The sequence below is a fragment of the Squalius cephalus genome, assembly GCF_949319135.1.
Source record: "Squalius cephalus genome assembly, chromosome: 18".
Taxonomy (NCBI): domain Eukaryota; kingdom Metazoa; phylum Chordata; class Actinopteri; order Cypriniformes; family Leuciscidae; genus Squalius; species Squalius cephalus.
In genome coordinates this window covers 26,660,458-26,673,562 of record NC_137139.1, presented here as the reverse complement: position 1 = coordinate 26,673,562, position 13,105 = coordinate 26,660,458, and the positions used below count along the sequence as shown (strand labels likewise).

The window sequence follows — 13,105 nt, the reverse complement described above, 5'->3', positions numbered from 1 at the left end:
ATTTGCTACAAAAAAGTGCAGCCCAAAGTAAATTATTTAATTCTAAATGGCCCATAAAGATTACTCCACTGTGTGTAACTCTGAAACGTCTTTGTTGGTGTTGCCAATTTTCTGAACAGCTTTGGCAAGATGTTACAAGATTTATTGGCAATGACATTTAGGATGTGTTAACTTTATTGTGGAAAATGTGGTGTTTGAATTCCTTGACAATGATTCAAATACAAGAAAAACAATTGTATGTAATACATTTGATGTTGTTGTCAATGCTTACTAAGTTTTATATTCGTAAATCAAAGCTTTCTAACAGGGTCAGATTGTACACCTAAGCAAAAAAAAAGAATAATAATCAGTCGAATAAATTAGTCCTAGCTATTTACAAAAGCAATAGAAGTTTATTTGTAAAACATCATGCATTCATACATTTTCATAAACATTTTATGTAAGAGTTTATAGCTTATATTCTAAAAACAGAGATGTGTTACAACACAACTCACTGAGACATATGTGTGTTTTTAATTGTGGCTTGCATTATTATAATATAAAGATTATGCATTATTAAAATATATAAATAAGCCTTGCATTATTATAATGTAAGACCAAGCACATTTAGGCAGTTTGTCAAAATAAAATATAGCAATTTCCCTTCATGTTAGACAAACACAGATTGTTGCAAGTTGCAACAATAACTGATAAAAAAAAAAAAAAAAAATTGGCCTGGCAAACAATATAATAAAGGTAATTAAAAATAACACTTCATGTAAACAAATTACACAATTTAAGGTCATTCACTACAATAAATCAAAAGTGTCCTTGAACATTTTCCATCATTTTTTTAGAAAGACTACTGGGATTGCATGCACATACTAGGAATATTCACTGTAACATGATGATCATTCATGAACATAAGCAGGAACTACACAAATAAGGCAAAATTAATACACATTTACACGAAAATATCACAGCATTCGGCAACCTCACTGTACTTCAGGTTCCCTCTCATTTGTTCACAACAATCTAAAAAGAGGCCCATGCAATTGAGATAAGTTGATTGTGCATGTCTATGCAAAACTCCTGTGGGTGCTGTATGTGGATGCTATGTGGTTGCTAAGGTGTTCTGAATGTTGTTATGTGGTTGCTAGGGTATTCTGGGTACCTAATGATTTTCAGGTCTCCAAATATGGCTCAGATCCCACTTTCACATTTTCCCACTTTTAAAATGTTCTACTCATGATATTACTGCACTGCACTATTAGATCTATTTTTTTTTTTATCAATTTATTTATTTTGATACATTTTTAATTCAATTTATTTATTTTATATTTTTACACTGACCCCCCTGGCACTCTCTTCCAGACCCCAGTTGGAAAACCCCATGCGCTAGGAAATACGTAAATGGTGTGTAAGGCAAATTTCATACAATGTACGCATACTATAGTAACAGTAACAGTATGTGACAAAAGAAGTATGTTTGAATTCACAGTACTAATAAAAGAAGGCAAAAAAGTACCCGGATGACCTACTACTTCCGGTGAGATTACTTTACTATTCCATGAGGCCACGAGGAGGATTTGCAAATGGCAGTGAAGCGACACAACTGAACTTGGTATGTCACATGATAATGACAACATGGAATGCAGTAAGTCCGGATTACATTCATACTAAACATACATACTAAACTCATACTATATAGAACATACTTTTTTAGCGGCCGTGAAGTAATTACTTGTTCAAAAAAAGTACGAGAAAGAGTATGCAATTTCGGATGCAGTTTTTTTTTTTTTTGCACTAATTAGTTTGCCCACAAGATGGCAACACTGGCCTGGACCATTGTTTCACAGTCAGAAAAGAAACAAACAGAACAAGAACAAAACCAAAAAAAAAATCGACATTCACACATGTTGACCATAGACGGTGTTGACGTGTGATTGGGTGAGGGGATTAAAGTTGCATCTCAAATGACGCACTATGCACTTATGCACTGTACTCAGCCGTGTACTGTATGAATTTATACTTTGATTTTTTTCACAGTCATACATAGCCTTTCAAAGTATACTTTGGGGTGCGAGTGCATTTATCGGTGCAGTTCTAGAGATCCTTATGAAATGATCGGAATTCGTACATGTTCCTCTTCAGTCGGCTCCTCAGAAAACTGTGCCTTGGCCTCCTGTATGGCCAGCTGTAGTGCAGCCCCAGCTGGGAGTTTACAGTACCCGCTTTCTAAAATATCCTCCACCTGTAGGTAAACTCCAGGCTTCTGCAAAGCCACTCCGTGAAGATGGGAGAAGAGCAAAGGTAAGTCTTTAGTCAGGGTGTATCTTGAAGCGAGACCTAGTACAGCTGGGATATCAGACTCTTGTGAGTACTCAAATATGGCCACCATGAATTTGGAGAGGTCTTGACCCAACGCTTTGGCACGACACAGCTCCTCTCCGATCATGGAAACTGTAGCTAAGGTGGTGTTTTCCAGCGGTTCCTCGTCCTCAGACTGGTTCTGATGGAGACCTCGGGAGCAAATGACCAGCACAAAGTCGCAGTCCTTCATTCTCTTGCAATGCCACCCCATACTGCCCTCCTCCATAATGCGCAAGGCCTCCCACAAGTCTAAATGCACCTAAACAGAAAAAGGAGAATTAACAATAAAGATAATTAAGAGATGATAACCATATATAGACATTTTTTTTTAATTCATGGATACATTAAAAATACATTTTTAAATGTAGTTTATTTATCTGTTTAAATACATAGACATTTTTAATTATTTTATTCGTTTATATATATATATATATATATATTAATACATTTTTAATGGGATGCTGATGACCAGTGTGGAATCTAATGACTGTTATCCATGGATTTGTACCAGTCGCAATTGCGCTAATACTTTGTTTTTAGAACTGAATGGACCAGTGTTGTTATTGTTAACTAAACCTAAAAAGCATTCCAGTTAGATTAAATAAAATATAAATATTAGCTGAAAAACTTAAACTTACAGAAAGTTGATGTAAACTAAAAACTACTTAGTTAATTAGAAATATTAAAAAACTATGAGAAAATGACAATACAAAATGACTAAAACTTAAATTTAAATCAAAAATGAAAAATATACAAATAAAAGCAAATATTAATAAATACTATAAGAGTGCATAAACAATAGTAAAATAACACTGGAAAGAGCTAAATGGCAAAAAAAAAAAACACAAAAAAAACATTCTATTAATTATTCAAAATAATGTGCGATGTGATTTTTTTAATACACCACATTCCAATTAATTCATGAAATGTCTAATAATCTCAAACAAAATGTTTTAAGAGTTTCACGAACCTTTAAAGATGGATGGGGAAACAAAGTCTTAAAATAATACAAATATTCTCAGCATGCTTTGTCTGATTTGATCCTAATACACTTACTTGAGTCGCCATGTGCTTTTGCAAAAAAGCAGCCAGTTGCAACACGACTCTGACGTGGGCAGGACCATCATTACTTGAGTAGCAAATCAGTAGCCGAGGGGGACGGGTGGTTTTGTCCAGCAAAACACACTGTCCTTCACCCAGTTTTTTGTCATAGTACTGTTCGATGATTTCTGACAAATAGGAAATAACAACACAATTGCCCATTAGTACAAAACAACGTACGTCTTAAGCTGGGTTCGCACTGTACGATTTTTTAAATCCTAAACGATTACTCAGATCCTAGGGCAAAATTTGAAGTCTTTGATCACTAGTTTGACACCTTTGCAGACAGCCGATTAATGACTTTAACCACAGGCAAAATTCTGTCTAATTTGATGCATAGTCCTGTAATGAGACTTCTCCCACGACAATCACCAATTCAACAAGTCACTGAACATGTCACGGACTGATGATGTAAAACTTCTCGCGTGCGTCCGTTTTTAACGCGCCTTGACTGCTGTACAGTCTGACATTAATGACAACTGAGATCCTACAGTGTGACATGGCTCACAGAGGGGATCATGTTCATACAGTCTGACAAGCAACAGTCGTAAAGGACTATTAGAAATCATACACTGCGCACCCAGCTTTCATTGGCATTCTCAAAAACACCTTTTAAACTTGCCAAATGAATTTATAGCCCTGCTCTGAAAACAAAACATTCAACATGGATTAATAAAGAGCAGAACACAATGTGTTGCCCAGCAGTTTTATCACTGACCAGTATGTTAATGAAGAACAATCTCTTATCGATTTGTTATAAAACTCGAACCTGGTCTCATTTTGGTCTGGACTTTTTTCTTCTTCAGTCTTTTCTTGTTGACAACGGTGAAGGTGAGCACTGCGGTAGCAGCAAGCAGGATTCCCACGGACAAGAGCACCATCAGTGAAGGGTTTTCTGTGAAGTGGGAGGTCGATGGCTCTGATCGTGAGAGGAGTAAAAATACCAAACTGATTATGGCATTGAAGTCTTTGATAACGTAATTGTTTCAATGGGTGTTGCCTCTTTAAAAGCTGCCTGGCATGTTACACAACACGCAGTATCTGTACACACTGAAGGCTAATTAAGCACTGTACACATAACACAAAAAAAAAAATGCCTTCAGTGTGTACAATAATCTCTAACATTTCCTTAGAGTTCAAATCAGTTTTTGCTGAAGGCGTGTTCTTTTTTGATTTGACAGTTCAACTTTACCTTCAGAGCTATGTTTAACTACAACAACGAATGTTTTCCTGACTGCATCCGCGACATCAGCAGCAATCTGGAGGGAAGAAAAATACTACTGAACATCTGGGATATATATCTAGAGTTACAGCAAATATTTGCACAAGCGTATTGGCACAGCTTTTTTAATGTGTCTGAATGGTTGTGTGCCTGACATAATTTGATCTCTCATTCAATAATACAGAAAGCTAAACAAACAAGCACACACCCCATTTAATCTGAAGAATAAGACTCACCTCACAGGTGTAGTTTGTTCCTGCTCGGAGATTCTGCAAACGGTATGTGTGATGTGTCTTGTTGAGACTGAAATCCTGGACATCAGCAAACGTTCTGATTTAATTATCAGGTAAACGCTTGAGAAATTATATTTATTTCATATTTATTTAAATGATCCTTAAATAACACCGATTCATATTACACTTGATTAAATAACAACAATAGCAGTATTCTTAAGTCTGTATTATAGACGATGTTTTATTTCAAATATGTTTTTTTTTAAAAACCCACCGGTTTGATGCTTGTGTAATTTCGTAGCCCACCTCCGAAACATGATGAAAAATACTGACGGACTTCAAAGTTCTCAGGTGCAAGGTTAAAGGTCACATAAACCTCTCGGTTCTCCTGGTGGACCTCGACGTATCTGGGATACCAGTCTATAATGAATGACATGACGTACATGAACGAACACATCTGAGGGCCATGTGCCATGATCAACAGGAACACAGAAGACACAAGACACTCACCTTTCTCACACTCTTCAAGACCATTTTTTTCAGGACATGCTGAAAACACACAATGTCAAGTTTATTACAACTTAAGCATTTGTCTACTGATTCTCTTAATGTGCAGTGGTGCAAGTTGTCAACATTGTTAATGACTATCAAACGAACTAAATCAAAAGGGAAGCGCTTACTGCGTGTGAAAAACTTTTTCTTCTCATAGGACTGGTCCCACCGCTCAGGGACGGGCAGTGCCATGACAGTCACGACATACTCCCTATCCAGAGACAGATTTGTGAAGGGATCTGAGTGATAGACCTGTGAAAACCATCAAGAAAATACATTACATGATCTCATGACTTCAGGAACCAGTACATGGTAACTCAAAGTTGTACAAATACGGAAACAGTAAGTTCTTAAAAAGATTCTAAAAGCCCTGTTTTTTTTTTTTCTTACAGTTTGAAAATATATTACACTATTTAAACAAGAATAAAATGACATTGGATGCTACCTAAGTTGTAGTGTTTTTTTTTTTTTTTAACATACCCGATGGGCATGTGCAGGGGTGAGGGACAGATTGCTACCCAGGAGAAAGAGCTGACATGAGAACTGAGATCCACCAAGAGCCTGAAGGGTTACTTGAAATCCACGCAAGAATGCAATACCTGTGTACATCAATCAAATAATTAGACAGATGCAGAGGGGACGATAGATAGATTGAACAACAGACAGACAGACAGGTAGACATTGATAGAACGACAGACAGATGGATAGATGGATGATAGATAGATAGATAGATAGATAGATAGATAGATAGATAGATAGATAGATAGATAGATAGATAGATAGAACGACAGACGGATGGATGGATAGATGGATGGCTAGAATGACAGACGGATGGATGGAAAGACATACAGACAGACAGACTGACTGAAGATCATTACCATATTGGCTTGGGTTCCATGACACAGTAATGGTATCATATGTTGGATCTTTATTGGCTTCAAACTCGATGTGAATATTTTGTGGCGCTTGAACGTAATGCTGGCAGACCTCTGGGGTTTCCTGGCCTAGAAAAGAGTGACAAGGCCAAGGTACGCAACCTGGCCGAAGAGAGGAGTTACCACACAGTTACACTAAATGAGCTCTTGTTATCTTAATGAGCTATTCGTACCTGACATGATTCTTAAAGTGCCCTTTTCTATAATGCCCCTTTTTACAATATCGTAACCTTCCTAAAATAATTGGCCAAGTCATTTTTTTAGGTTTCTCAGAAAACACAAAAAACTGAACCAATAATTGAAAAATGACTTAGGCAATTATTTTAGGAGGGTGACGATATGTAAAATAAGTCTCTGATGTCCCCAGAGTGTGTATGTGAAGTTTTAGCTCAAAATACCCCACAGATTTTTACAGCAGGTTAAAGTTGTCCCTTTTTGAGGGTCAGTAAAAACACATTGTTTCGTGTTTGTCCCTTTAAATGCAAATGAGCTGCTGCTCCCGGCACAGAGGGTGGAGCTTCAAGAACTCATGTGTGTTAGCAGCTTCACACAGACAAGCACTAAAATGTCAGAAACTGCTCTGCCTTTTACGTTTAAACTGGAGTCAGACAATGATGGAGAGACTCAATAAGAAGTAACAAAAATGTAGAATCCAACAGGACGTTTCTGAATGGTTAGTTGATGAATTTATGTTGCTGATGTGGAGTTAACTATCTTCAAGTCTTTGATTAGCATATTCATATTAATGATAATCTATAAAATCGCTTGTGTGGGAACTGTTGTAAGATGCCTACAGAGTGACATGCTATTGCATTTGTGTTACTTGTGTTACCAGTCGTTTGTTGTAGTCCTTAAAAAAACGATTTCTTTAAAAGCAAATATCTTCCTTTGCTTTGAGCGTTGTAACTTTGCAGATGTTATTTATGTTCAAACAGCAACATTACACTCTAACTAAAGTTAGAAAAGTGAAATCATAATCAACCACCCCTTTAAAAATGGTTTTCATTACACATGAGGTACACTGTCAAAAGCTAGATAACTTTCAGATGACAAAGTTAAAAACATCCGAGAACAAGAGAAAGGCACTTTGTTTTACTTAAGACAAAAAATCCTAACATGCTAGTCTTGGAAAGCAGCTGAAAATGGAAAATCATACATATACAGATTATAGTTTGATTCAAGGAAAGCCAAATATGAGTAATTCCTGGAACTGCTGCAAACAATTTAGTGCAAAACAGCTTGTCTTGTTTAGTGAAATTACCAGAACAACTTAATCCAACAAAACGAGAGAGAGTAATGACCCTACATCACGCAACCTGAAACGTCACTGATTGTACAAGCAGTTCTAAATAAATGAACAAATAAAGATGTCAGTTATCCTTTTTAGAATGTCAGCACTGATCGCTGTGAAAGGCAAATTCAAACACATTTCACGTGTTATCATTTAGTGATGCAGTGGATGGATTACAAAATGTACTTTTACTGGCCGCATCAATTAATGCCAGATTGTTTGCATTGCTGATCAAGTTCTGATTCATTTAAAGAAACTATTAAATTAGCTTTTTCTCCTTAAGCCTATCATCCTGAGAAATGTAAAACTTCAAGTTTAAAACTTACAGTTTGCAGCTGAGTTGTTTATACACTGATCATTAACTACGTTCACAGTCACTTTGTCCATTTTGAGCAGTGGTTCATCTACAAGTTTACATTAAAATGAATTTCACTGGCTGAAAGTGATCCCTTTACTCCTACTTAGTGATCAAAAGCTATGAAGCTTTATTTCATTAACTCATTGAACCTTTACAAAGACCATTGGGTTTTGGAAGAGCTGGATTATATTGTATCATTATAGGTCTATGGGGGGTGCTGGACATATACAATAAAATTGACTTACTTCCAAACGGGCTGTAGGAGGGAATGCTGGGAGATATTTGTACATCGTCTGCTGTGATTCTGCAGTATTCACATCTTGGGTCTCCCTGAAAATACACATTGTCCACTTTATAAAAAAAAAATAGGGAAAATATGAAATATTACAGATTCTGCACCATTTCTAGGCCACTAATCAAATGTGTAACACTGACCTTGTAAATTCCTTTGTACAAAAGGCCAGATTTCTTGCTTCTAACTTTTCACTTAGAAATAATATAATTTGCTATTTAAAACACAGAGTGGACTTGGCTTTGTGCTCTTTCAGAACTAGAGACAAGCATCCAAACTTTAATCGAGGATAGTAAGAATGCAAGGGCTTTAGATACTGCTTTGGATGCGACTAGCTTAGTGAAATCTGTACATTGTTTGGTTCCGGCAGTAGAGGCCGTGCAGCAGGGCAACTGGGTGACTGTGAGACGGCATAGTCACAGGACATTCACCGCTGATCCGTTCCGATTACCATAACAAAATAGATTCTCCCCTCTCAGTGAAACACCCACTGAGAATCCTGTTGAAAGTGCCCTAGTTATTGGCGTGTGAACTCGCAAGTATGATGTCAGGCACTGTAATTTGCCCAGGCCCCCTTCCTGTTTGCCAGAGTGATGAGATACTTAGTAGACTGTGCTCACTCAATGGCTGGCTGTCTAAGTGGTGTCCGCAAAATAATATAGGGTTCATAGACAATTGGAAAAGTTTTTGGGGCAGACCTGACCTGTTGAAAAGAGATGGTATTCATCCCTCCTGGGATGGTGCTGCTCTTCTCTCTAGTAATATGGCACATAGTCTTAGAGCTCAAACATGACGATTTGGGGCTCAGGTCTGGAAGCAGACAGACTGGCTAAACAGACCATCTGCTAGCTGTCTCACGTCACCAAGGTCAGATAAATCCCATCACATAGAGCCTCTTTCACCTAGATATCATCATATAGAGACTGTGTCTGTTCCCCGAATTAGGAAATACAAAAAAATCCCATTTAAGGGTAAAAATGTAATAGATGTTCAACAAATAAAAAATAGATCTAATACAGATGAACAAATGATAAAGCTCTGGCTGCTGAATATTTGATCCCTTACTTCAAAAGCACTTAATTGTTAATGATATGATTGCAGATTATAACCTAGACATGTTGTGTTTGCCAGAAACCTGGCTAAAACCAGATGATTACATTACTTTAAATAAGTCCATCCCCCAAGATTGCCGTTATAAAAACGAGCCACATCTGAAAGGAAAAGGGGGTGGTGTTGCTGCAATCTATAGTAATATCTTCAGAATTACTGAGAAGTCTAGTTTCAAATATAATTATTTTGAAGTGTTGGTGCTTAATGTAACACTATCTAGTGTAAATGATAAATCGCGCTTGACATTTGTGCTAGTTACTGTATACAGGCCACCATACAGACTTTATCAAAGAATTTGCTGATTTGTTTTAAAATCAGAATTAGTACCGGCTGCAGATAATTGTTGGTGATTTTAAATATATATGTAGACAACGAAAAAGACGCATTGGGCTTGGCATTTAGAGACATTCTGAACTCTATTGGAGTTAGACAACACGTGTCAGGACGCACTCATTGTCATAATCATACTTAGATCTAATATTGTCACATGGAATCAATGTTAATGCCGTTGAAGTTCTGCAGCAGAGTGATGAGATCTCAGATCATTATCTAGTCTTGTGTATTACTCCTTTTAGCCAAGGTTGCAAAGCCGACTCTGTGTTACAAATATGTTAGAACTATCACTTCTGCCACTAAAGATTTCTTTATTAATAATAATAATAATAATAATATAGTAATTTCCTATTACTTAATTCTGAAAAAACAGTTTCTAATGATTGGACAAAAAAACCTCTGCACGTACTAACCTAGAATACTGTCTAACAAATGATGGCTGCTCTGTCAAGTCTTCGTCGTCGGTTAGGAACCTGGGTGTGCTCTTTGATACCAATCTTTCCTTTGAAAGCCACGTTTCTAGCATCTGTAAAACCGCATTCTTCATCTTAAAAAATATATCTAAATTACGACATGCTTTCAATGAAAAATGCGGAACAGTTAGTTCATGCATTCATGACCTCAAGGCTAGATTATTGTAATGCTCTACTGGGTGGTTGCCCTGCTCGCATAATAAACAAACTACAGCTGGTCCAAAACGCAGCAGCTCGAGTTCTTACTAGAACCAGGAAGTATGACCATATTAGCCCGGTAACATCGTATACACTTTAAAATATTGCTGATTACTTACAAAGCACTAAATGGTTTAGCTCCAGTACTTGAGCGAGCTCTTAAAGCATTATAGTCCTTCACATCTATTGCGATTTCAAAATTCTGGCCAGTTGATAATACCTAGAATATCAAATTTACTGCCGGCGGTAGATCCTTTTCCTATTTAGCACCTAAACTCTGGAACAGTCTCCCTAACATTGTCCGGGAAGCAGACACACTGTTAGTTTAAATCTAGACTTAAAACACATCTCTTTAACCTGCTATACACATAGAAAATTACACATTCCTATTATTCAAATCAGTTAAATGATTATTAGGCTGCATAAATTAGGTCAGCCGGAACCGGGAACACTTCCTATAACACCCGATGTACTCGTTACATCATAAGAAGAATGGCATCTACGCTAATGTTAGTCTTTCTGCTTATTGCAAGGTTTACTGTAATCAGCCATTAGTATCCAGATCAGATGGTGCACCTGTGCAAACACGGCCACAACGCATGATGTAGTCAGCCAGATCCGGGCCGTACCCAGATCAGATTTGTGACTAGACTCAACCACAACGCATCCCTGAAGTGTCAGCAGAGGTTGTGTCAACTAGACTCTCCCCTGTGAAGGCCTCATTGACACGACAGCCATCGGCACTGATCCTCAACAAACTCGTCTTCATACCGGCGTGATGACTAAGATCTTCAACCAGATGGAACTGGATAATATTCTGATAACTGCCTGAATCATAATCATACACTGTTCATTCGTTGGCCAGAGAAGAACTGGACCCCCGCCTAGTTTCTCCATTCTGCTACCAGATGGAGTTTTGGTTCCTTGCCACTGTTGCCTTTTTCGCCTTTTTTCACCTTTGTTGCCATTGGCTTTTGGCTTGCTTAGTTGGGGACATTAAATTTAACATTTAATTTAATATTCAACAATAATATTTTTCTTCCTGCATTGACACCATTATATGAGAACTGAACTGAGCTGGACGATGACATCACGGTTTTCTCCAGAGCGGCTATATATATAAATCAACTAAATTAATAACTTTTTTACAACAAAAATTAAAACATCACTGAATTTACTTAAGCTGGACTGTGACGCTATTTTCTTCTGGAAACGAACTTTGTTTCATTATTTTCCTGTTATCTCTTTAAAGCTGCTTTGAAACAATCTGCATTATAAAAAGCACTATATAAATAAATGTGTCTTGACTTAGATGTACAAATACCATTATTCATGCTATAATCAAACTAAATACAGCAGACAGATACTGCAAAAAAAAAAAAAAAAAAAAAACTTTATGTAACCTGACCTGAAGCAACCAGAAAAAAAAGATATAGTGGAAAGGCTAAAAATCTTAAAGAAGCACGAGAGAGAACCACAGCAGCAAAAAGAAAAGACACAGATTAAGATCAGTCTGTGAAAATGAGAATGAGTGTGAGGGGTGAAAGTGAAATTCCTTGATGAATATACACAAACACACACACACCAAGGCACACTTACATGAATTTCAGTAATGACAATATTGGCAAAAAACAACTACATTTAATGAATTTGATGGGTGACCAAGACACATACACTTTTTACCTTCTTTTATGAAAAAAAAAAAATATATATATATATATCCTAAACCAGGTGCAAATTAGACTTTGAAATCCAGATTTTCAGTTGGGTCTCATTGGAGAATTTTGAGTTTCAACTTATGGTCATTTGCATAACCATGACCAAAACATTTATATATATACACACACACATATATAGTTTTTTGTATTTACATAATGACTTTAATGCTTTGCAAAATGAATAAAAACAGTACCGCTTATTCCTTAAATGTTGATACAGCCAGCTGGAAGTCAAAGTATGAAGTCTTACCCAGCGGATGCATTCAAGCGTGCAACTCTGAGGTCTGTAAGATGTTCGTTCACCTTGGGCGCCAAGGGACAGACTGGCCAGCAGGAGCAGATCCAGGGTCAGTGTGGGTGGCCACATCCCGCTCCCTGCCTGAAGAACACTGAAAACTGTCTTCAAACCCCAACACAGCTATGTCCTCAAAGCAGACGAGCCATTACAGGTCTCTTGAAGAACTAAAGATCAGTTGAGTAAAAGCAGAGGGGGTGGAACAGCAGGGGGAGGGAGGAGGTAAGCAAAGTGTTGGGAATGAAAACAACAGCAGTTGAGGGAGTGGTTGCCTGAGGGGAAATTCTTTGACAGAGGCTGTCAAAATCCATCTGCTGTGCTACCAGGTATGCTTAACTTGATTTACTGTTTGAAGCTGTCCTTTTGGCTTAAATGTGCAAATGGAACAATGACCTTAACTCACACAACCACATATTCCTGCAGGACTAACCAGTCAATGTCCAAAGACAACATTCTGCACCTGTGAAAATAGATTTTGTTCCCCTAAATGCTGTTCCATGAAAACACACCATGAGAGATTGATAGCCTGTGGTTTTTACGTGTTTTAACTGCTACCATGCGTTTGATTTTCAACGGTGGTGGTTTTATTCCAGGAAACTACAAATCTTTCAAAAAAGTGCCTGTAGTAGAAAGCGATGGAGC

General features: G+C 37.3%; 1 protein-coding gene across 1 annotated transcript; it reads right to left on the bottom strand.

Moving 5' to 3' along the window:
* Window positions 1-1,199: 1,199 nt before the first annotated feature.
* LOC307145994 (interleukin-17 receptor D) lies at window positions 1,200-12,642 on the bottom strand. Its single transcript, XM_079849710.1, has 12 exons — window positions 12,419-12,642; window positions 8,290-8,374; window positions 6,339-6,497; window positions 5,941-6,059; window positions 5,589-5,712; window positions 5,419-5,457; window positions 5,183-5,328; window positions 4,912-4,986; window positions 4,646-4,712; window positions 4,223-4,372; window positions 3,409-3,581; window positions 1,200-2,611 (listed from the first exon to the last, which is right to left on the bottom strand). Exons 1-12 carry the CDS (start codon window positions 12,533-12,535, stop codon window positions 2,096-2,098), a joined length of 1,770 nt encoding a protein of 589 aa, XP_079705836.1. The 5' UTR covers window positions 12,536-12,642; the 3' UTR covers window positions 1,200-2,095.
* Between the last annotated feature and the right edge of the window lie 463 nt (window positions 12,643-13,105).

Bases quoted from the DNA above. Each gene is read 5' to 3' on its own strand.
- LOC307145994 (XM_079849710.1), bottom strand. From the start codon at position 12,535: ATGTGGCCACCCACACTGACCCTGGATCTGCTCCTGCTGGCCAGTCTG. The intron at 6,498-8,289 runs GTAAGTCAATTT...CTCTTCGGCCAG, and splicing joins CTCCTACAGCCCGTTTGGAA to GTTGCGTACCTTGGCCTTGT. The intron at 4,373-4,645 runs GTAAAGTTGAAC...TCTCACGATCAG, and splicing joins AGTTAAACATAGCTCTGAAG to AGCCATCGACCTCCCACTTC.